Consider the following 24,593-nt stretch of genomic DNA (forward strand, 5'->3'; position numbering starts at 1 on the left):
CTGTAAAAGCTTAATCAAAGTAACTCAGCTGAACAGCAGCTGTCATGACATTTCCCTGATGTTTTTAAAAATGTCACTTTAAAATATTTATGTTGTGTTTGTTGTCTAGGTTTAACACATGGGCCAACTTTTCATACTCATGGATGTATAGACCCACCATAATGATCTAAACAAGCGCTCCAGCATGTCAGGTTTATTTAGGGAGATCTAAGCTACAATTTTTACAATAGGCTATATACTTTTATATGTTTTTAAGTTTAAAATTGTGTTTAAAGTCTAAGCCTTCATTAAACACACCCACATAGGAAAGGTACGCAACAGAATGTGGTAAACCATAAGCCTATGCATGGCCCTCCTATTGTCTGACTGCAAATAAATGTGTTTATTTGTTTATCATCTTATTTGATAGGCCTATATGCCACACAGGTCCAAATAATGGACAGAGGAGCAGATTTCACTTTGAAAAATCTGACCGGAAACACCACGTGACATGTGAGGGTGGTTTTGTCCTGGTCACAACAAAAAACGAGAAAGGTTCAGATGGGACGCCGCTAATATTTATCAAAATTATCGTGCGCTACAATTTATAAACAGTACGACTACTGGAAAGACAATAATCGAACTTTTTGTCAGAAGTCGATGTTTGGATGTTGGCGTATGGTCGTAAAGGCGCAGAACCTGCAGAAGAGGCGCAGACTTGTCTGTTCTGACCGAGGAAGGAAGTTTGCCTTGACCAGAGACATTTAAGTGGACAGCAGCGGCGGGGAGGTGGTCATGGAGGACTCGGGGTCAGCCCTGGAAAAAAATGTGGCCGAACTCACTGTAATGGACGTGTATGACATCGCTGCTGTGGTGGGACAGGAGTTCGAGCGGATCATTGACCAGTATGGCTGCGAGGCGCTGTCCCGCCTCATGCCCAAAGTAGTGCGCGTGCTGGAAATCCTTGAGGTGATGGTGAGCCGCAACAGTATCAGTCCTGAAACCGAAGAGCTACGATTGGAGCTGGACAAACTCAGAATGGAGAGGATAGAGCGGCTGGAGAAAGAGAAGAAGCACAGAAAGGTCCCAAAACAGTGATACCAATTAAATTATAACATCCAGTTCCCAAGGAGCGATGCATTGACATGGTGACAGCTATCCAACAAAGATATTGTGGTTGCTTTCCCATATAGAAGAAATTAACTGAGGATGAGGCTTAAATACATAATTACATTATAATTAATTGATTATACCTTTTCATCCTTAGCTCCATGTATGAAGCCTAGCTGTCTTTAAGGATTGCATATGCTATTATTAAGCAGCGCAAACTAAACGTTTCTTGGCTCAGTTGGCTTACACACCATTGCTATAAAAAGTGCATGTGTCAGTTTCTCGTGACAGTGACTGCACTTGTTTCCAGTTCGCAGATACTTTGTGTCTTGTGACACACAGTATGCTGGATATAGGAAATCACATCTGTATCCATATCTGTGTACTTAATGTAAATGAAGCATGCAATATGTGGATGTATTTGGTGGTGTGTAGCCTGTTGCTCCAAATATTGTTAATATGGCAAATTTGTCTATAAGCCTGAGCTTCAGGAACTGTAACATTGAAGAAATGCTCTCAAATCAACAACAATATGCTATAAAACGTAATGAGATGAGCAAAATTTTGTGTCTGCTGCATACAGGAACTAGAGCTAGTTGAGGATGTATGGAGAGGGGAGGCTCAAGACCTGCTTTCCCAAATTGCTCAGCTGCAGGAAGAGAACAAAACTCTCCTAACAAATCTTTCCGGCAAAGATCCATTGAGTGAGGAGGACTTGCAAAGGCATGAGGGTGAGCAAAACCATTCCAGTCAGAATTTTACAATATCAATCACATACTGTATGATGATGCTATTATATAAATAATGTTTATTTTATTATTTTGAATTATAAACAGTTATCCCCTCACACAAACAGCCACACACTCAAAGAATGGCTGCTCTGTGTTGTACAGATCCTTCGCCGCTTTGACACTGGTTTCACACAGAGGCTGTAGTCAGCCTCTCTAACTGCAGAGGAGATCAGAATTCTCATGCTCACCTGCTCCTCTTACACATGCAAATGGGTAATGTTTGTTTTGCATGTGTATCACATCTTTGTTTAAGGAATGACAGAAAGAGAGAGGCAGGTAATGAAGAAATTGAAAGAAGTAGTAGACAAGCAGCGAGATGAGATCCGCGCTAAAGATCGTGAGATTACACTGAAAAATGAGGACATTGAAGCAGTAAGGAACCCACTTTGGCACTCTTCATCCATACATATTTGTACTTTACATTGTCAGTCTAAAATTTCAACTACATTTTACAGCTCCAACAACAACAGTCTCGTCTAATGAAGATCAACCATGATCTGCGGCACAAAATCTCTGTGATGGAGACTCAGGGAAAAGCAATGATTGAGCAGAAGGTTGAACTGCAGGCCGGCGCTCAGGCACAGTCACAGGAAGTCAATGCCCTTAGACAGGAAGTTGCACGTTTAAGGGAGCATCTACAAAGAGGCCTCCCTGCACAGGACCCCGAGGACCCCAAACCTCTGCCCCCCTCACCAGCAGAGGTAATGTCAATGTTGGTTTTGTATTTGAAGATGTGTGTTTATTAAAAATAAATAAATACATAAAATTGACACTGCAATGCAGTATCTTATTACCATAAACCAATTGGAGTTAACTGAATTTAGATTGATCTTAATACTTCATTAAAATATCTGTGAAATTGTATACATTTGGCTAATATTACATAACTTAAATGTGCAGTGATCCATTAAACTACTATGTGGATAACCCTATCCACTATGTCTAACCCCCTAGCTAAATACAGCTTGCACAGCGACAGAAGCGAAGGGCTGCCCAGAAAGAGTTGAAACTTCAGTAGAAGAGGGCCATGCCCTGTGCTTCATTTCTGAAACATTCAGTACAGAAGGACATAATTCGGGGGAGGAGGAGGAGGAAGAAGCTGTACTATTTTGGGTAATAGTAGTGCTAGCCAAACAGCGTGGTATGATTTTAACTACTGACTACTACATTTCCCGTCGTTGGTACATAACAAACTAAGGACCTCAGTTTGTTTTAATACCATAATAATAAAGTGAAATTGAATCTGCATGGGAACTAACAGTGTGACTGACTGCACTGTTCACCCAGACTCAGAGTGGAACGGCATGTTAAGTTTGCTCTTTATGCATTTTGATGGTGAAACATCGAGAATGCCTCACTCCACAGTGATAACTGAAAAAGTTGTCATATGGTCTATTTTTGCTCTGTGCATGAGTGATAATTGGCATCACTGGTTTGGTATTGAAGTACAGCGATTAGCTATAGGAAAGTGCAAAGAACAGCTATTCACACTAGACCATGAGCTCGCCCTTTGTCACCAGGAGACGATGTGCAATGAAGATATGCCTGCTGTGTTCCAATATTTTACCAAGGTATTCCACGTGCTGCCCTGCCTTCAGTTACTCTGATCTCCTGTACTCCTTACTTCATTTCTTTGTTGTGTGATTTCTCTCTAATGTCTTGTATCACAGGAGGCACTATGTGAAGAGGAACATGGTAATCTGGACCCAAAGGACCCCAATCGGCCACGTTTTACTTTGCAGGAGTTACGGGATGTCCTCCATGAGAGGAATGAGCTCAAGGCCAAAGTCTTTATGTTGCAAGAGGAACTTGCCTATTACAAAAGGTGTGACCAAAATTATCTTATAAATGTTATGTCCTAAGTAGTTAGGTTTGTTTTTTTAAATGTACAGTATATCGATCACTATTTTTCAGTGAAGACACTGAAGAGGAGCTTATTGTTCCTACACCGTCACCTTCTCCTGAACTGGGTATACACTCTGCCTCCACTGCCCCGCCAGAGTCAGGAATCAAACGCCTGTATGTGATTTCCAAACACACTTACTCATACTGCCCTTTTCTCATTGGTGAATTTCATATTGTCGTGTGCAGAGTAAAATCAGTCTTATTAAGAGCACATGGTGAAGTATGTCCTTTCACAACACTAACAAAATGGTAAAATTGGCATGGACTGACTAATCTTTCACTTCTTCCTGTATGCATGTAAAATACAATTTCGCTTGAAACCAATATAGTTATTATTGATACTGTTACAATTATTTCCATACTAGTTATAATAATAACCCCTTTCAACAGTCTTCCATTGTTATAGGAAGTAGAAGCTTTTGTGAAAAATGTTACTTTCAGTTTGTCATTCTTCTCTGTGTCTTCTGTTTCTGTCTTTGCCTCTATTTATTAGGATCTTCACAGCCATTATGCCGATGGTGGCGGCTGGTTTGATCCCTGATGACCCCACCTTACAACCAATCAGGCATCTCAGATCCCTTGTATGACTTTATTTCATTAAGTTGTGCCATCTGCCCCTTCTGTGGCTATCAATTGCATGCTCTTCATTGGCTATTCATCATATATAGAATTCTGATTGGTTGATTGTGGCACCATCACATTGTAAATGTTTGGTATATAAAGTATTAATGGAATGTTATGAATCAGCTAATCAGAATAATTAGATGATAATGTTTAACACTGTCCCATTTTCAGTGTAAAATGGTATTGCTTTGTTTAGACACTAAAATGTGTAGATGCCTAATTATTTGGTGTTGCATCTGTTTGTACAACCACGATAACATTAGCCCGTTCTTAATATGACTGATGTTTACTGCACACAACTACCAAAGTGCTTTCTGTTTTTTAGCAGTATGCTTTATTTAATGCATTGTACTGTCTTCTTTATTTGTTTTAGGTTTAGTTTCTTCTCACGTGACAAGCAAAGGAACTCCCAGCGGAGTATGCCATTTGGTGGCAGCATCGGCACATGGCCAGGAAGGGATGATGTTTATACTGAGCAAGCGCAAGAGGCAATACAACATTTGTAGTCATTAGGACAAAGACAACACAGAGTTTTTACACCAAAGCATGGCATTACCATTGCCTAGAGATTTTATGTGGTTAGCTCTTTATATAGTAAGATTCACAGACAACCCATGCAATCTAAAACTATTCACATGAGTTAAAGATGAGAAACGTAAGGCAAGATGCATTGTTTACACTGCAATCTTCAAATCTGCCGATCAATACAGTTTGGGTGGAGTCGCCTTGTATTACCTGTGTTACATGGGTCTCCTCTACCCCACCACAAGCATTTTAGATTATACTCCAGCCTCTGACACTCCCAAGTGATTTGAGTAAATTATTTTTAGTAAAACATACGGTATGACCCATGAAACATAAAAAAGGTTAGACATCGAAAGGCAGTTGATGCACTGCTACAGCAAATTGCATGTATGCAAGTATGTGCTGTTTACAATTTGTTTATAGACATTATGGTAAAAAAAATTAAAAATGTGTAAATGTGTTTCATTCAAATTAAAGGCATTATTCTTTACTTTAGTAATTAACAACTAAAGCCAGTATTTATTTTCTTACATTTTCAAATAAAACCATTAACCAATACTATTTAAGCTACATTAGTTGGTATAGAAATTGCTATTTCAGTTATATCACAAGAAAATGCATTTTTCAATTGCTTTTCATTGAAAGTGGTTTAATGTTGTGGCTACATGTTTTATTAAAAAGCTCTTATTCTATACATTCTTTCTTTAATAAGTTTCAGAGGACTGAGTTACAGGGGTCAACATTTATTCGTGGCCATTGAGCCATTTTGGCTAACTATAATAATTATTTGAATTGTATTTTTGTCCATATCTGGTATATATATTTATTTAAATAAATGGGGTTCCACAGTGGCTGAATGGTTAGCACTCTCGCCTATAAAGAATGTCCCAGAGTGAGTTTTCTCTGGGCTTGCCAGTTCCCTGACAGGTCGCCAATGGCCTTTTTTCCATTTTATATATTGAGGACACTGTATGTAACACAATTCACATCATGTCATCAACACATGCAGGAAAAGATTTTTAAAAAATTTCTTTGCACTAACAGGAAAGTTTTAGTTATGACTTAATGATACACATTCATATATTTTAATAGTATTTTATATTTAGAAAAATATTTACTAACATTATCCTGCTTTAGTATTATTGTGTGTGTGGCATAAAATAGTTTTACAATTATGGTTAATACTGAATTATAGGTTATCATGACAGTCTATTTTTAGATAAATAATTTGTTCTTTAAATTAGAGATTATGAAATATATTACCTTGTTTCTTGTAAGTAATTGCAAGAAATGGTCACAAGCTGTACTTCAGTACTTGCATAATACACATTTATTCAATGCCAGCATTATGATTTATAATACGCTACAACAACAGATCCAAAAATGGCTAGGTCAACTTTGCATCTACAGATTATTGCATTGATTGTTCATAAGGAAATTGTGGAAGTGATAAAGATTTTGTACTTGTTGAGTCATCATCAGATCAGTTCATAAATATCATGGACTCTTGGTACCCACATTATTAAAAACAGAAAACAGAAAAAACATATTAGTCAAAAGGCTCAAGGTCAGTGTAACACATCTGTGTAAGATTGCTACTCAAAAACATTTTTTAAAAAGATAAATAGTATTGAGAAAATCAACTGATTGTAATATACTGCACTAAAAATATACAAATCAGTTTAATTATTTATATATATATATTTTTTTTTTAACAAAAAGTACTTTTGAGTAATTATTTATAATGCACTCACTGTAATTAAATATTGAATTTAACCTGCATCAAATAGCTGTAGTTCTATGAAATGTTAGAGATGAGGGAAAATACAAGTCATACTGAAACAAACATGGTATACATTAACTAGGTAAAAGGCATAATGGCATGTTCAATTAAAAGTAAATGCCTAAAACAATACCTGTCCGATTCCTAAAAGATCTACTAATTTCCATTTTAGTAAATCCCCACAGATAAAGTCACGTTTCAGTGAAATGCTTGTGAGTTAAAAGCATGTTAATTTTGAGTGGAACAATTCACCATATTTTGTGCATGAAATAAAATTAAATGTGTGCAAATATTTACATGTAACTGACAAAGATATTTGTTAAATTTAAACATAAATCATGTTCCTTCTATTGGGAAATGATTTGCCCCAAGACAGTGTTTATTATAACACTGACTGCATAATGTTACATTTGATCTTAATTTTGATAACTTTAAACCAATAATAGTGTCCATTCAATTGATCTGGTAACTTGAAATAAATCATTGTATGTATAAATACATTTACGCTGACTGAAAAAGTGACTGGCAATAAATAATGTAAAAACTTTACTGGTTTGACCTTAAGTTAAAAAATACAATGTATAAAAACAGATGGTTAATGACTTTAAGATTGTTCTTTTCATTCTGTTCACTGTTAGTTGTTTATAGTTTAGAAAAGTGAACAGCAAAACAATGTGTTTGGAGAACAGCTACGGGCAATAGACAAAGGCAGTGCCATTTATTTTTTAACTGATGCCATAGTTTTGTAAAAGGCCATTAGGTCGATAATTTCAGCTTTTGGGTAATCGTATGACACTATATGTATTGCTGTTACTGACTTAAATTTAAGAAAAAGCTGTATAAAAGTGCAACTACCTGCATGCTGTTGTAGCACTGCCCGGTGTGTAATACAAAAGTACAAAAACGCTGCAAAACAAGACTTTCTGTATACATAAATAAAAATACTTCAAGTGAAATGACCCTAATACCATGTCACCAATTCTATTACTATAACACATACTAGACCTTTTCCTAGCAACTGAAACAAAAAGTACATTCTGTTTCTAAGGCATTTAGCAAAAGAGAAGCTTTACTGACATTTTCCCTTTCTTTGATAAGACTATCACTCTTTTAGCCATGGATGTGCTGCTATTGAGGCTTTACTGCGGTCTCCGTAGTCATAGAGCAACTCCTCCCCTTCGTCAATGTTTCGTGAGGCAACAAGAATGAGATGAGGAACACCATTGATGTCATGGAGTTTAGTTTGGCAGTTTCCACTTTTACTGTGATTTATCAACCTACCCATCCGACCAGTCTCTTTTGTGGCATCCACGCTGTTGATAGAACAAGTAAAGAAAATAAACAAGTTAAAGCTGAATTAAATGATACATGATTTATAAAAATCAAACACATTGTGTGGACTCCAAGTGTACAGCTGCCAGAAAGTAGCAAACCCCACAGCACAGGTCTGAACCCTGTTTTGAACCTATTACCACTGTAAAGAGTAGTTTAATTGACTATGGCATTCAACATACCAGTATGTCTTGCATAAGTACTGGAAGTAATACATGTAGCAGCCAGTAGCTGGATTTTGCGCATACTCCGCCTCCCTCTTCTTGGCATCAGTTATTTGCAACAAGTCACCATGGTACTCAACCACATATTCGCCTTTCAGGAAACTTCTAGTTGCAAATACTGCACGGCCCTTTCCTTCAATTTGTTGCACCTTAAAAAACATGTGGGTTAGCATTCATTTCACATAATCATGATCTGGAGTACATTTATGATGAGTCATACAGTATATATATCCTATATACTGTCTATGGAAGCAGCTCAAACTTAAAAATACATTAAATTTAAAAAAAATGCAGCAACTACCTCCATTCCTTGCTCTATTCCATTTATGATGAGTTCATCGATGTGTTTTTTATGTTCACACTAGTAATAAGGTAAAACAGGTCATAACATAGGTACACAGTAAATGTGAATGTTGTCTGAAATATTTAGTCACCTGGAGCTCTGCTTTACTTTTTCTCGAACTTCTTCTTATTGGATAGTAGTCCGTAACCTTTCGGTTCTGTGAATTCTTCCTGGGTGCACTGCAGAAAGAAATATTTAATGGAAAAGAATTTTCTAGCTCAAAATAAATATTAAATGTATTAATTAATATTATTATTTATACAAATGATTGCATGAAATATTCAGTACATTACCCGAGTAATCCAAACATGCAAAATATACCAAACCATAGAAATGACACAGAAAAGAAAAATCATACAATGCAAGTATGCAAGTAAGCAAATGCATTGGATTTTTTCTCTTTTTCCATAGATTTTTGATAGGATTCAAGTTAAGTGATTGCTTGGGTTATTCTAGCAACTTGACTTTCTTTCTCTGAAATAAACATGGGCAATTAATTTCCTTTACACTTCTGGATTATAGTCTCAACATTGCTCACTGGAATTTTCAGAAATTTCAGAAATACTTCTGTGACCAATGCAGATATATTTAGGTGGCCTTTTAGCTTTCCATGTGTTTTTGTGCCTGCATTTTCCACATGGTCATTTCAAATCATTGCACATAAAATATTGTAAGACATATATTATTATTTGCATGTGTGGATTATTTGACAACTTTAGTAGGAGCTTGCAGGATGACGTATCCAATACCATTTGCATGGGTACCTTTTAAGTGCTGATCTTCTTTCTTTGTTGTAAACTCTTCGTTTCTGATGTTTGCCCTGAGGGGTTATATTATTGTTGTTGTTGTTGTTGGTATAAAAAAGACTGTGAGACAAGGCTGTTACAGCTGAAGAGGGAGGGTAACTCAACACATCTTGTTGCCGCTGTGCTGAACAATTGCTGCTTTCTGTCAGGTCTGAGCTCAAGTCTTTTGCTGCCATGGTAAAAGGTTTTGGTCTTCTACCTTTAAGAAGTAAACAAATACTGCTTCAATTATGTGTTTCCAAAAATTGTTATCACAAAAAACAAATGCCACTTACTCTCTTTAATTTCCTGGGAGTGTAGTGAAAACTGTATGTCCTTATTGATCTTTTTTTCATCATGAACTAATAATGTCTTAGTGGGGCTTATCACTGTCATGGAATGGATATTACAAACACCTTCCTGAAATGGCATACGAGCAAAGGTTATTAAAATCTGAACTATTTCTGAACACCACAGATGCTGTTTAAGTCAGCTTAACAAACTGCGCAAAAATGTTTAAAAACGTTTTCAATATACTATGACCAAAAGGATGACAATTGTTGTATATGAGGGAACCCCAAAATCATAGTGAGGCTTGTCCATAGATGGATTTCTTCATAGAAACAGAGAAGTGTTCTCACACAAGGAGAACCATACACATTAAGCATCCAGACTGTTCGCGGGGCCATGAAATGTCTGAGGTTCAACCTGGCAGCTTGTCCAAAAGGTGGGCCTTTAATACCAATTCCTTCATCCTCCAGGCAGTCCACTGACCACAAAAAGCAGGGCATTAAGGTCATCAGAATCTGATTCTGATTCAGAAGACTCTATACCAACACAGGGTCTTCCAAGAGGATGAGGATTTCATCCCATGTCATAGCAGTCAGGGTGTCCATCCTTTCATATCCACCACAAAACCTATTACACTCAAAGATGTGACTGGCAACTAACTATGTCAGGGCCTTTACCCTCACATGTGCAAGGTGAACCAGCTGCTTAGGGCCCCCTAAAAGCTAGGGCCGGCCCTGGCCCAATAGTGATACGGAATCTTGCCCCACCCAATAGCAAAACTGGTTAAAAAACAAAACAAAACAGATATATAGACCCCCAACAGGATGGACCTTTAAACATATTTAACAGTATTATACCACGTTTAAATTGATTAACGAGAAATAAGATGAAAGTTGTTAAGTAATTTATCCATGATGTAACCATTATTTAAAGGGAATGTAAGCGTGTGTTTATGGTATATATGGCTGTGTAAATTAGCCAGTGTTAGCAAATACACACATTATAAGATTTGCTGACAACACTGTTTATTTGTGATCACTGTTAAATAGAAAATACATTATCAAAGCGTGATTCTAAAAACTCACTGTCATTGTTATTAAATAATCTATGCAACTTTACTTGAAAGCGACGCATAGAGGAAAACTTACCCTATTCATGTCCGACTTGTTTTTGTAGCTCCTCTAGACTAGCTTTGTAGTATAAAAATAAATAAAAAAGAAAATTATAATCAAACTACGCAGAATGATCTTGATTCGTCCATGTATAATTGTCTTTTTAAGTATGCCCTCGAGAACCCCAGTCCTGCTTTTGTGTCTCAAATGTGAGCAGATGAATCGTTACAACAGCTTGCACCGTCTCGCTCCGCCATTTTTGCACGACTCTACGTCAAGCTCAAGAAAAACTACACCCCCTGCTGGTCACGGTTACTCAGTACTTTTTGGGGGGCAAAATCTTCTAGAATGATACAATTGATACTTTGCAGTGACATCACACTGGGGCTGTTCTACATATATCTCTATGGTAGAATGTTCAGCAGTTACCATGGTGACGCAATGCACAGATTAGCAAACACTGCCAAAAAGTTGTTGAGAACTCAAGAAAAAATACAAAATGGATTTAAACAACACATTTTCAGGAGCCTGTGAAAAACTGTTGTCTCGTGCTTTCAGTAACATCACCCCTGGAGAATGTTGATGAAAACAGCTGCAAAGTTTCAATAGAACTATTGATGGAGGTTTATAAGGTACTACTTCAATTTACACTCCAAACACTCCAAATCTTGAAAACGTTAAAATCTGCTAGCTCCAATGATACATGCACTTTTGCATACTTGCAAACGTGAGTGGTTTGAATAATTAGCACACACAATTTAAACAAAAAGAAGTGTCAGAAAGAAGCCAAACGTTCATATCTCTTTTAGGGAGATAAGTAACATGTTTCCGCCCTGTTCCACAAACAGCACATGTGGTAGAGCCAAAGTTTTATACATAATAAAAAACAAAAAACAAAACAAAAAGCCCTCCTAAACAGAAGGCAACAAAAATTACGAATAACTCCTGCGTGCGTCACTTCCTGCCTAGCCCTCGCTGTGTCACGTGACGGAGCATTAGCTCGCTGACTGTGCTATGTTAGTCGTTTGTCATAGGGTAGATAAAATGCTAAAAAACTCGTTGGTGTTGGTTTATTGTTGTCGACGGATGCATTTTGGCCGACAGAAGATACCTTTCCTTCGACTTCTGACAGAGCGGTGGACTGCGAAACCAGCAGCTTTCGGCCTACTCGTCACGTGACCAACATGCGGCGGAGCGTTTGATAAAAGATGGCGTGAGCTGAGCGCGTTGGTGAGAAGAGGACAACAAACCGTGACAGCACCTCTCAAAGCGAGCTGCTGTAACCACCCCTGTCTGTGGTGAGTAGATTTTAGAAAGGGTAATTCTTGACAATCACATAGATGTTCCACGAATTAAACTTCAAAGTGTGTCAAATTCCCATAATTGAAGCGTCTTTAATGTTTGTGTTCGAGGATAATCGTAGCTTAGCGCTAGCTTGGTTCTAGAGACTTGCTAACGTTTGCTATCAACGGCAATGACACAGTAAATGAAGTAACTCATGTATTATTTGCAATTGGGTAATTTAAATGTAATATCTCGGTCCCCTCTATTTGCTTAACATATAGATTTCTTTTTATGTAACTGTTGCACCACTTCTAAGTTAGTTAACGGAATCTTTGACAGCTTTGACGTGAATTGTGTGATCATCAATATTACAGATAATAATGCATAAGTAGCTAGATTGATAATGCTGCAAAGATACATAATCTATCATCTCCAATGTAAACGATCACTTGTGAACATATTGGCCACAAAATGCAAATGCGTAGTTTTCTGTTGCGGAACACAAGATGTGCCTTTCTATGTATGCATGACAGACACCAGTTAATAGGGAGAAGTTGTTGTGTGTGGTTGTTTAATGTTTGTTCATATTATGTACATGCCTTTGTTGTTGTCAACCTTGTAGAAAGTTACATCGACACGAAGCAACCAGGAAGTGAACACGCCGAGAGTCTCAAACACGTGCCCTGTAATGGGTCACTTTGAAACGCCTCGTAAACAGGAGCGGTAGAATTAAAAACCACTGTATGTCAATAGTAAAAGCACATTTTGACAAAAGTTATTCATAGTATACTTGGTCTACAACCGACTTTTAAATTAATGGCAATAATGGGATCAACATTCATTAACTGAGTTGCACAGCATTAAAATATCGCTGGATTGCACAGAGGACTAGTAATGTTAGCAATTCTCCTTTATCCCTTTTTGCTATTCTAATGTCCGTTTTTGTTGTTTTAAACAATAATTTTTTATATTGTTTCTCTGTTTGCAGATGGATCCTGGACAGGATTTGCTTCTCGCAGCTCTCAGTGAGAGTGGCATTTGTCCAAATGATATAGGGTTGTTTGATGTTGAATCCCAAGATGCTGGGCAGCCATCTAGTGCTCAACAAGTAGGTTATTTATTTACTTCTTTTATCATCTTTTATGTGTTGTTTTGATCTAATGGGATTTACAATTCTTAGTCTATATCTATTAATGCCCTGGATGTTGGTTTGGGAACACAGCCTTTGGAGGTCCATCAGCCTGAGACCCTATCACCAATTCCAGTTGTTTCAATCAGGGTAAGAAAACAGTTTTTAGTTTTTTGGCATAGTATAGTTTAGAGTTGGGATTTGGAAAATCTCTAATGTCTTTTAGTGCAGAACACCAATTGACTTTGTCTTTTTGTTTCAGTTTTGATTATTAAACCTCTTTTGTTGCCTCTTAAATGGATTCATTAAAAATCTGCATATTCTGTTGCATTTGGGTTGTCCTTAGAGATCTGATTCTCCAAGGTTCCGCTTTGTATATTTTAAGTGCACCTTTTGATCCTTGAATTCCTACCTGCTAGTTTGGGTAGTATTTCAGAACCCTCAGAAAATTCCCTAGAGCACCTGGTATTGGGATAAAATTAACAATCCGGATCTCCTGACTCCTTTAATTTTGATAGTACTTGTTATTTTCTTTAAGTTGTATACTACTGTCCACCTGCTGATTTTTGATCAACTCAGCACAGCAGGTGAACCTAGTTTTAAAATACTGTTATGATCTATTATGTTAATGTTGCTATAACAAACTAATGACAACAAAAATTAAAATGTATTCTCAGAAAATTTAATAGCAGCATTCAGGTTAATAAACTTCACTCCAGTCCACATTCTGCCAAGGTTTCCAGTTTTTATTACTTGAATATGCCATCACTGTGCATAGAATGACTTCTGAGTGGTCAAAATGGAAAAACTGAGTTCTGACCTCTGAGGATAACTGGAACTCTGCATTAATGTTCAAAATTTTGTTTAAATAAAATGTATTGCAAATCTACTTTCTTTGTTGCTGTAGAAACCTCAGCCATCAACAACCACATTTGTCTTAAATCAGCTAAATCAGCTGCCATCACTTGGAGCCGTTGTGACGAAACACTCTGTTTCAAATCCTATCAAACACACTATAACTGTAACCAAGGTGGTTCATGTGGCCAATTCAGCACTAAGAGGTTCATCTACATCATCTGCAAGTGTTTCACCACTGACCACAGTGCCTTCTAATAGAGAGCAGGTATGTTCTCCATAAATCTCTATTCGGGGAATTGCTGTGCAAGTAATGAATTTTCTTTGTCCCCAGATTCAGTTAAAAGACCTCCTTAGAGCAGGGAATGTGAAAAGCACAAACTTGAAAGGTAACAGTTTAATGGAGCTTATGAAACTCAAACCTCCACCTGACATCGCTCCACCTGTGGCAACTGCAACCTCAGCTGGAAGTGAGTTTATTATGACTCTACAATTTGAACTTAAAAATGTCACATATGGGCAACAAGGGCTCAATGGAGCATTTGTCCCCAATCTGGCAGTTTGAATCCTGCTTGTACTAGGGCATACTGTTGTCTCATTAGGCAAAACACTTCACCCAGTACAGCTAGTACTGGATGAAGTGCATTGGTGGCTGAAGGTGCAGATTGGCAGCCTTACTTGACCAGTCTATACCAGAATTAAGCTTTGTAAAGGGATTTGATTTTTCCAAAGTTGCTGTAAATACAAGGCATTATTACATTTTAATTCCAAAAACTGCACAAATATCCTTGACTGTCTAGTGTTGACTGTTTGCCAATGCTGGATTTATAAGGTAGAGAAAGCTTTGACTCTCTATTTTTTTAATGTGTAGTGAACAAACTTTCATTTTCAACATTGCCTCTCTATAAAACTTGAATAAATAAAACTGTCAAGCCTAGCATACCTCTGCTACTACTAGTGTGATGCATGGCTGTATTAGCACTAGGAACAAAAGTTCCCAATGTTGAATTATCACATTTACCAGCATTCTTTCTTTTCTCTCTTTCCATCTCTAGATGAAATGAACAATGGAATCAAGAAGGAATTAATGACTAAAGACTCCCCAAGAATCTGGGTTAATGATGATTCCAGAGTACCACCTTTTCATCTAGTAAGTATTATACAGGATGTCCATAAAGTCTTTCATAATAAAACTCGGTTCCCATACAGAGGTGTATTAAATGATTTTTTTAAAAAGTTTGGAAACCACTGTAGGTCACACAAAGGACGTCAAGATGGTACTTGAGGCTATGCTAGAGTGAACATGGCAAGAAATCGTCAATGGTTGCAATTGTTATCTTTTGCTTTACTTCAGTAATGTCCCATGTCTTTGTTCGATATGCGATATCTTTAACATAGCAACATAGAAAGAAATCCAAAGGTGTGATATCTGGTGAACGTAGTGACCATGGAATTGGTCCATCTCTTTCAATCCCATGGTCTGGAAATGTTTGAGGAACTTAGGACAAATGCAATGTGATTAAAAACTGTTATAACCACTGAAGAGATATATTAGATTTGTTCTATTCTAATTTGCCTTTGTAATACAATTTTAAAATTGTAAAGGGACTTTATGAACATCTGTGTTTTAAAACATAATGTTTATGGTTTAATGCTAGGTGTCATTTACATATGCCATCACTGTTTAGAGACCTCCTGGTTTGAAAGAAGATGATGAACCAGAGGAGGAAGATGAAGAAGAGTTGGGTCATGCAGAGACTTATGCTGAATACATGCCAATGAAGTGTAAGTGAAACTATAATTAAATTGGAGCTGGTTGATTTGGCAAAACAATTAACAGCTTATCTTTTCTCATCAAAAACAATAGAATGGATTTTAATATTGGGCTTCATGAATATAAACGATGCATACTTTTTAATCAGTACAATTTAAGAATAAAATAATCCAATTTATTTCTTAATACTCTACATACTTCATACCTTTTTAAAAATACCTTAAAATGATTCATCTAATTTTCTTTCTTTCTTCAGTAAAAGTTGGTCTGAGACATCCGGATCCTGTAGTAGAAACTAGTTCGCTGTCAAGTGTCAGCCCTCCAGATGTGTGGTACAGGCTTTCAATACCAGAAGAAGTCATTGATAGAGGCTGTCTGTCAGCTTTACAACTGGAAGCGATCACATATGCAGCACAGGTAAAATCTTGTGTAATTGTTTTTAACTCAACTGCTGTACACTGACAAGACTCTGTGCTTCAGCAACATGAAACATTTCTTCCCAATGGCGAACGAGCTGCTTATTTGATTGGGGATGGAGCAGGTGTAGGAAAAGGTCGGACCATAGCAGGAATCATTTATGAAAATTACCTTTTAGGCAGGAAGCGCTCTCTTTGGTAAATATCCATTTTGCATTTCTATGAACATCCTTTATTAAAATGCCAAAATAGTATTTTGTAATGTCTCCTTATTGTCTTTTAGGTTTAGTGTTTCAAATGACTTAAAGTATGATGCAGAAAGAGATTTAAGGGATATTGGTGCCAAGAATATTCAGGTCCATTCACTAAACAAGGTAACAAATAAGTCTTACTTTATGTGGGGCATCCATGTCCAACACATTTACAACATTCTATTATTTTCAGTTTAAATATGGGAAAATCTCCTCTAAACACAATGGAAGTGTTAAGAAAGGTGTGATCTTTGCAACTTACTCGTCCTTGATTGGAGAAAGTCAGTCAGGAGGAAAGTACAAGACACGATTTGATCAGCTGCTTCACTGGTGTGGGGAAGATTTTGATGGAGTTGTATCCTTTTGTAAACATTTTGCTGCAGATTTGGCCTATGTGGCCAAAACAAGGTAATGTAACATCTAAAAAGATGTTGATTCCCTTAATTATATTTAAAGATTGTGTATGATGAATGTCACAAAGCCAAAAATGTGTGTCCAATTGGATCATCTAAACCAACTAAAACTGGACTAGCTGTGCTTGAGCTACAAAACAAACTTCCCAAGGCTCGGGTTGTTTATGCTAGTGCAACAGGTGAGATGTTTGCTTATGTGACTTACCAGATTTATTTTAAGTAACAAACTGTACTTATAGACTGTACTTATAGGTGCTTCTGAACCAAGGAACATGGCTTATATGAATCGTCTAGGCATCTGGGGACATAAAACACCTTTTAAAGAATTTGGCAACTTCATCCAAGCTGTGGAACGCAGGTGTTTGTTAAAATGTCATCTTACATACTTAACATATGTAATTGTATTTAACCAAATTTTTGATTGATTCTTTTCTCCCCCAAGAGGTGTGGGTGCAATGGAGATTGTGGCAATGGATATGAAACTCAGAGGGATGTACATTGCACGGCAGCTCAGCTTCACGGGTGTAACATTTAAAATAGAGGAGGTTCCACTGAGTCCAAAATACATTAAAATGTATAACAAGTCTGTCAAACTGGTAACTATGTCCTCCTCAATTGTTAACTTGACTATTGTTTTTTTTAATTTTTTTAAATATTTGATTGTTTGTTTTTTTTTGTTTTTTTTATCCTAGTGGGTAAGTGCACGTGAAAAGTTTCAACAAGCAGCTAATCTGATGGATGCAGAGCAGCGCATGAAAAAGTCCATGTGGGGCCAGTTTTGGTCTGCCCATCAGAGGTTCTTCAAATATTTGTGCATTGCCTCTAAAGTTCGTAGGGTGGTGCATCTTGCTAGAGAAGAGGTCCAGAACGGAAAGGTGAGACACATCTTTTTGAGATGTTCTTAATATCAATAAAGCTTGTAGATGTAGAGCTTTTTCAAATGTATTATGCCTTGGTCCATGGCTAAAACATTGTTTCTTGCAGTGTGTTGTGATTGGCCTTCAGTCTACTGGAGAGGCTAGAACACTAGAGGCACTGGAAGAAGGAGGAGGAGAGCTTAATGATTTTGTCTCAACTGCAAAGTAAGGCTCAGCTCATTTGTTAAAGCGACCATCAGTCAAGCATCATATTTTTATCTTGTTCTAATGCATTTGTTACAGAGGTGTACTTCAGTCTCTCATTGAAAAGCATTTTCCAGCACCTGATAGACAGAAACTTTACAGTCTGTTAGGAATAGACATCCCTGGAAGTAAAACTTCAACATCGGGCAACAGTGCCACTATGTCCGAACAAAAGGGCAAGAAAAGAAAAGGTAGATAGAATTGGTAAACTAGTAAATGTAATTGTTATAGATTTAAAAGCTACTTAAAAACAAAAATTGTTTTCTCAGCTACAGAACCAAAGAAGCCAAAAAAGAAACCTCGTAAACATGGCGGTCTTTCGGGCACTAGCTCAGATGAGAGCCAGTCTGAAGCTTCTGACAAAGAGTCTGAGAAAGAGGCAGACAGTGACGACAGCTTTAAGTCCATCAGCTCTGCTGACGATGATGATTTTAACCCTTTCAGAGAAGAGTCAAATGATGATGACGAAGATGGTGAGAACATTGAGCCTTTGAGTGTAAAAATGCATGAATACCACATTCTAATACAAAATGCTATGCCTAGATCCATGGTTAATCAGGAAAGAACCAAAAAAAGGGAAGGAGAAGAAGAAGAGGAAAAAGAGAAGGAAAAGTGTTGATCCAGACTCTATTCAGAGTGCCTTGTTGGCCTCTGGGCTGGGCTCTACTAGACCCGCTTTCACCTCTGTGAATACACCCAGTATTCCTGCACCAGGTGAGCCTAGCTACTTCTGTTTACCATATGCTTCAGTGTTGGGTGCTCAATAAAATAACTAGTAACCTGTATTGTGCCAATGGGAGGTCACTGGGGCAACGGCCCCCTTTTGGTGTCAGGTGTTGATTTGGTCTGGAGTAACCTGAAATTGTAAATAATGTAAGGCAATACAAATATTACAGTTGTAAGAGTATTTTACTACTATGCAGTTGCTGGTGGGGCCATGATTACTTTGTCTCAAATAGCGTTGTAACATGTAATAAACTTCCATTTACGGGCTCTGTTTATTCGCATATTTGAAGCAATGCCAGAAAGCCATGACAACTGCCTGACTAGTCAAGATTCTGTGGAATTGGCCCAAAAGATGAAGAAAGATCTGCTGGAACAGTTGGAGGAGCTATCAGAGGACTTGCCTCCCAACACTTTGGATGAGTTAATTGATGAACTTGGGGGCCCTGAGAATGTTGCTGAGGTATGACTGTTGATAATCAAGAACACATTTTTTGAATGTTTCAGCCTCTTGTGGTTCACAACTGCCTCATACACCTACTGACATTGAAGTTAATTACTTCTAAAGTAAATGCAGTCAAAAAATAAATAAATCCATATAATATAGGGAGAGATCTTTTGGCCTGAATGCTTTAGTACTAAACCCCCATGACATAATAGTACTGTCCAGTGGTGTAATGCTCCACATCTGTCCAACTGTATTTTTTGTAGTGCATAAAGTTTATCCTTTTAATGAATTTTCTATTAGATGACTGGCCGCAAAGGCCGTGTGGTAAGCAACGATGATGGAAGCATCACTTATGAATCTCGCTCAGAGCTGGACGTTCCTGTAGAAATCCTCAATCTAACAGAAAAGCAAAGATTTATGGATGGAGAGAAGGTAATTATAATTACCAGTAATTGGGGGTAAATTACTTAGTGACAATATTTTTTAACAAACTACTTTTTGTTACTTTGTTATAATTCAGAATATTGCCATCATCTCTGAAGCTGCCAGCTCAGGTATATCTTTACAAGCTGACCGCCGTGTACAGAACCAACGGCGAAGAGTTCACATGACTCTGGAGCTGCCATGGAGCGCAGACAGAGCTATACAGCAGTTTGGTAAGTGAAATCTATTGAGCTATAAGCCATTGGTAGATTAACTGGTCTATGGTGAATAAATATATATTTTTATATGATATGAAGCGATACGAGATTATTGAATTGCATCCATCCAATTCTGCTTGTACTTGACAATATTATGTCCATATTTGTGAAGCAAAACAGCCAGGACTACTTTTTCCTCATCTCAGTTCTAGTCAGTTAGTGCTTAGCCTTATATAATCATGTGACTTGTATTAAATATTCCTATACCAATGCTGTTATTACAGCAAAATTCTCCTCTTGTAGTTTAGGCTCGAACTTTTGTGAGCCTGGGTCAGAGCCTTGGCATGCACCATGCACATCCAGTTTTCATTGACTGACTAATGCTTGTGACATCTTTATTGTACTAAGAATTTCTTAAATCTAAATGTTTCCTTTGGCTCCATTCAAATGTCATTGAAGGTCATATGACTGTGTGTTGGGGCTTTATTAAGCAGAATTTAAATTATTATATTTTATCACAGAGTGACTAAATGGAGGTTTATAATCTCAAGAGTCAAGATCACAATTATGATTTGCAGCATAGAGGAGGAGATGGAGGGCACTGAGAGGAGCATAAATACACAAGCTATTCAGTGGTTTGTGCATGAAGCCATGAACTGGCACAAGAGTCTATTAAAATGCCATCAGTGCCATTTATTTCCAGTGCCGTATCATTAATATCAGGTTAATTTAGGCATATAGTGTAGAATGGGGGTGCACCTGAAAAAGTTTGAGAAGCACTGCTTCAACTGGTTAAATCCACCTGTCACTCACTCCTCAAAATCTCTATTAGCATCTTTAAATTTAATAGGGCCTAACCAATTGGCTATGTTGTTAAACCAATAGAGCTCAGTATTGTGATGTCACACATTAGAAATTTCTAAATGCTAAACTTGGCATTTATTCAGTTTTCCAACACTAGAGTGATAGTAGATATTTTCCAATAGTGACCCAGCAATTTATCGGGTTGTTCCGCCATGATTTTGTTTACTTTTTAATGTTGTTTTGGATAATGTATCTGAGAGTTTTGCACTACTGCCACAAACATGGCTGATTCCATAGTACCAGATGTTTTTTGATGTTCTTTCCTGAACTGTGAAGAGTGGGTGGGGAAAAGAATCTCTTTGAGCATAGAGCTGCATTAAAAGGAAAATCAACTGATCATGATTAGGCAGAATCACTATAATGGCATATCATCACAGGCATCAAATTCTGATTATTTGTTTTTATTGCCCAGCCCCATTTCAAACCTTCTTCTAAATGTTCAACTTGTATATATTTTTTTTTTTCAGGGAGGACTCACAGATCAAACCAAGTCACAGCTCCTGAATATGTTTTCCTAATATCAGAACTCGCTGGAGAGCAGAGATTTGCATCAATCGTTGCCAAAAGACTGGAAAGCTTGGTAGGGACAAATATTTTAATTTTTTGTGAAGTATTTAAATGTGTTTTTTTTTATTCTAAATGTGGAGGGTTTTTTTTTTTTATAATCAGGGTGCTCTCACTCATGGAGACAGAAGAGCAACAGAAACCAGAGACCTCAGCAGATTTAATTTTGATAACAAGGTTGGCACTTAAAACCCCTGTTTATAGTTTGTCCTACATATTCTATTATCATTTTTATTTTGATAACAGTATGGCAGAAATGCTCTGGAGATTGTGATGAAGTCAATTGTGAAGCTTGATGCTCCATTGGTGTCTCCCCCTGCAGAGTTTAAAGGGGATTTCTTTAAAGGTACAACCCAGTTACTTGTTGTATTTAGATGTTTTTACATATTTCCCTTTTATTTCCCCAAACCAATTTATTCACAACTTTTTGTATTGCGTTTTTCTCAAGAAATTCAGAGTGGTTTAATTGGCGTTGGTCTAATAAGTCTAGAGGACAGGTCTGGAGGATTGTCTCTGGACAAAGGTAAGAATCTTTTAATAATTTTCATGCAGGCATACACATATAAAGCAGTGATTTATATACTTCATTACAGACTACAACAACATTGGGAAGTTCCTGAATCGGATTTTGGGCATGGAAGTTCAGCAGCAAAATGCATTGTTCCAATATTTCTCTGATACTCTAGCAGCTGTTATTCAGGAAGCCAAGAAGAATGGCAGATATGACATGGGTATTCTTGGTAAGAGTCTGATCCATTCAATTTGTAAATTTAAAAAAATGTATCAATGTCAATTTTACTTTACAAATCTCTCCTGTTAGACCTTGGCTCCGGTGATGAGAAGGTCAAGAAAGTTGAATCCAAGAAGTTTTTAACACCAGGCTACACAACATCAGGACATGTTGAACTGTTCACTGTATGTGATGTCTACTTCTGAAATGTTAGACATGAATTTTACTCTTACTCAGGCTTTCCTGTTTTTACAGGTCAGTGTTGAGAGGGGTATGTCTTGGGAAGATGCTACCCATGCATGGGCAGAGCAAAGCGGCCCAGATGATGGCTTTTATGTCCAGGTATAGAATTGGATAGGTTGTTTTCTTAATATGGTTTCAAATGTTTTGCATTTTAGAATCAACTTGTATATATGTATTTTTTTTCAGACAAGAAACAACAAAAAAACAGCGATATTGGTCAAAGAAGTAAATCCTAAAAAGCGTTTGTTTCTGGTCTATAGACCAAACACTGGAAGACAACTAAAATTGGAATCTTATGTTGAAATCAAGAAAAAGTTCAAAAAGGTAATGACTTTGAGTGAGTGAGGTCAAGCTTCTCTTTTCTGAGACATATTTGTGATTTTAGGCTTTGTCAGAAGAAGCCAAGCAGCACTGGACGGATCAGTACAAGTCGTCGGCACAAATCTGTTCTCATGCTTATTGGTATGTTCTTGCTAGTTTCTAAATATTGCCGCATTATCTTTTATGTGTAATATTAATTTCTGCAAATTCAACAGGCGGGGAAACTGTAAGAAGGCATCAGTGGGTCTCCAGTGTGAGGTGGGCCTCCGGTGTAGGACATACTATGTATTGTGTGGATCTGTTCTCAGTGTTTGGAATGAACTAGAAGAAGTGCTTACTCCAGTCAGTGGCACCAATGTAAAAGTGCAGATTGTCCGTCTCAGAACAGAAGATGGCCAGAGAATAGTTGGTGAGGGCATAATTTCAGTATCTACAGTGTATATGGTATTAATTTGCCTATGTTTTAAAATTTCCCACTTTTTCAGGACTGTTAATTCCAGCGAACTGTGTCTCTCCACTCATCAATAAGCTCTCTACATCAGATCTGAGCCAGCAGATTGCTGTGCAGGAACAGCAGAAGCGACAACAGCTCCACCCTCAGAGTTTCAGTCATGTACTTAACCTCTAGTATGGGTCAGTTAAGCTTATTGGGTAGTCTTAAATTTGTCCAATTCAGGTGGGACATTAAGTCTTTTTGCACTGCAGGCTTTGGGGCCACTGTTCCTTGAAGATAACTTCTAACAGCTGTTTGTGCAACAGTTGATGGTACAAAAAGTGGTTTCTTTTTTTCCCCATTTAAAAAAAAAAAAAAAGTTTATTTCCACTCAGTTTTTCATGGGTGATGTATTTTCCTCTGATATTCAGAGTGTAACATGTGAGTCATTGTAACATAATAACAAAACAATTTAATCTCAGAAGGCATGTCTGCTTGAGTCGTCTGCTTTTCATGGTTGCTTTAGAAATGTTTTATTTAAACATGTATTGCCTAATGTGATACAAGGCAGAGTTCAACCCAAACATGTCAAATTCAGTGACTTGTGTATTCTCATTAAGAAATGTTTTGTTTTATAACTGGTTCCCTAGTATAGTTTCATTTCTGGGCACCCGGCCTTTTAGACAATTATTTTAGACATTTATTAATATTATACAGTTTACTGTAAAATCGTAAATGGGTTTGATGAAACAAATTGTTACAAGTTGTACTAATTAGATAAGCCTCAGGCTTTTGGAAATTGTATATTTTGCTTTCAAGACATTAAATGCATCTGTAAATACAAATGACACCCTTGAATAAGAAATTTATTGCAAAAGGCAATCAACATTTTGCTGTTAAACTAAGGGAATTTGATGTCTAATTGAGCTGATTATTTAGAATATTTCATAAAACTAAACGTTTAGTTATATGTTTTTTTTTTGGGGGGGGGGGAACTACTCTGCCATTCACATGAAACTTGCTTATGAACAATGGCTTTAGGAAAGTGCTTCACCTTATCCATAAATGTGATGCTATTACCCAAATTCCATTTGTTTGATTAGAACAGAATTTTAATCATAGAAACGTCCTGTAGCATACCTCAGTTTATCAATATTCAAACTATGTATGGCATTTGTTGACCACATTTTAAGTATGTGTGCTAGAGCTGCTCTTACAGTATCTCAAATGGCATGGCAGACAGGCAACTCTCATAGATCAGTGGCAACTCTCTGTAGAGGCCTTTTGAGCTTCCTTTGTCATTGCGCAAATTCTTCTGTCCAACTGTTCGAAAACCATATTTCTTGAGCTGCACTGAGTGCAACAATGAATAAAGCTTGGTATTCTTGTCATTTAGATTGTTATTGTAATTACATACAAAGGCTTCACACATATTACATTCTAAACTCATTAAATAAAAGTCACTCATTAAAGTCTTATTTTGTATTTAACCAGGAAAGTTCCTTCATTTTCAGGACGGTCCAGTTTAGGACAGACTTTAAAAAATTAGATTTTTTTTTAAGGGCCTACATAATTAAGT

The 24,593-nt window shown here is 37.2% G+C and overlaps 3 protein-coding genes across 7 annotated transcripts; 2 read left to right on the forward strand and 1 right to left on the reverse strand.

Annotated features, from left to right (window-relative positions):
* The first annotated feature begins 485 nt into the window (after positions 1–485).
* On the forward strand, positions 486–6,540 carry rilpl1 (Rab interacting lysosomal protein-like 1). 5 transcript variants are annotated; one of them, XM_055231664.1, is made up of 10 exons: positions 486–1,062; positions 1,673–1,820; positions 2,134–2,252; positions 2,336–2,581; positions 2,835–2,993; positions 3,401–3,451; positions 3,551–3,705; positions 3,795–3,899; positions 4,279–4,366; positions 4,783–6,540. In XM_055231664.1, exons 1-10 carry the CDS (start codon positions 775–777, stop codon positions 4,786–4,788), a joined length of 1,365 nt encoding a protein of 454 aa, XP_055087639.1. In that variant the 5' UTR covers positions 486–774; the 3' UTR covers positions 4,789–6,540. The 5 variants fall into 5 exon arrangements, with proteins under 5 accessions (XP_055087639.1, XP_055087640.1, XP_033845328.1 ...); XM_055231662.1 differs by lacking the exon at positions 4,279–4,366 and having other exon boundaries at positions 488–1,062; positions 4,783–5,625; XM_055231663.1 differs by lacking the exon at positions 4,783–6,540 and having other exon boundaries at positions 586–1,062; positions 4,279–4,372.
* On the reverse strand, positions 6,247–11,779 carry kmt5aa (lysine methyltransferase 5Aa). Its single transcript, XM_033990323.2, has 7 exons — positions 10,841–11,779; positions 9,698–9,821; positions 9,381–9,621; positions 8,708–8,795; positions 8,575–8,634; positions 8,232–8,422; positions 6,247–8,030 (listed from the first exon to the last, which is right to left on the reverse strand). The coding sequence occupies exons 1-7, from the start codon at positions 10,847–10,849 to the stop codon at positions 7,820–7,822; spliced, it is 924 nt and encodes a 307-aa protein (XP_033846214.1). The 5' UTR covers positions 10,850–11,779; the 3' UTR covers positions 6,247–7,819.
* sbno1 (strawberry notch homolog 1 (Drosophila)) lies at positions 11,777–24,483 on the forward strand. Its single transcript, XM_055231658.1, has 33 exons — positions 11,777–12,102; positions 13,077–13,196; positions 13,269–13,367; positions 14,125–14,340; positions 14,407–14,542; positions 15,128–15,222; positions 15,761–15,857; positions 16,103–16,263; positions 16,327–16,460; positions 16,546–16,636; positions 16,707–16,868; positions 16,970–17,105; positions 17,179–17,284; positions 17,369–17,522; positions 17,619–17,801; positions 17,911–18,008; positions 18,087–18,238; positions 18,317–18,520; positions 18,591–18,761; positions 19,064–19,233; positions 19,519–19,650; positions 19,739–19,874; positions 21,191–21,303; positions 21,393–21,464; positions 21,534–21,633; positions 21,736–21,810; positions 21,881–22,027; positions 22,108–22,202; positions 22,273–22,359; positions 22,447–22,584; positions 22,646–22,722; positions 22,797–22,990; positions 23,067–24,483. Exons 2-33 carry the CDS (start codon positions 13,077–13,079, stop codon positions 23,207–23,209), a joined length of 4,194 nt encoding a protein of 1,397 aa, XP_055087633.1. The 5' UTR covers positions 11,777–12,102; the 3' UTR covers positions 23,210–24,483.
* The last annotated feature ends 110 nt before the right edge of the window (positions 24,484–24,593 follow it).

Source organism: Periophthalmus magnuspinnatus, chromosome 23 (genome assembly GCF_009829125.3).
Source record: "Periophthalmus magnuspinnatus isolate fPerMag1 chromosome 23, fPerMag1.2.pri, whole genome shotgun sequence".
Lineage (NCBI taxonomy): Eukaryota > Metazoa > Chordata > Actinopteri > Gobiiformes > Gobiidae > Periophthalmus > Periophthalmus magnuspinnatus.

Coding starts and splice junctions, on each gene's coding strand:
- rilpl1 (XM_055231662.1), top strand. CDS start 775: ATGGAGGACTCGGGGTCAGCCCTGGAAAAAAATGTGGCCGAACTCACT. Junction 2,253..2,335: donor AAAATGAGGACATTGAAGCA/GTAAGGAACCCA, acceptor TACATTTTACAG/CTCCAACAACAACAGTCTCG. Junction 3,900..4,782: donor GAGTCAGGAATCAAACGCCT/GTATGTGATTTC, acceptor TATTTGTTTTAG/GTTTAGTTTCTTCTCACGTG.
- sbno1 (XM_055231658.1), top strand. CDS start 13,077: ATGGATCCTGGACAGGATTTGCTTCTCGCAGCTCTCAGTGAGAGTGGC. Junction 14,341..14,406: donor TGCCTTCTAATAGAGAGCAG/GTATGTTCTCCA, acceptor CTTTGTCCCCAG/ATTCAGTTAAAAGACCTCCT. Junction 17,523..17,618: donor ATAACAAGTCTGTCAAACTG/GTAACTATGTCC, acceptor TTTTTATCCTAG/TGGGTAAGTGCACGTGAAAA.
- kmt5aa (XM_033990323.2), bottom strand. Junction 9,622..9,697: donor CTCCCAGGAAATTAAAGAGA/GTAAGTGGCATT, acceptor TACTTCTTAAAG/GTAGAAGACCAAAACCTTTT. Junction 8,796..9,380: donor AGAAGATCAGCACTTAAAAG/GTACCCATGCAA, acceptor TTCTTTCTGCAG/TGCACCCAGGAAGAATTCAC.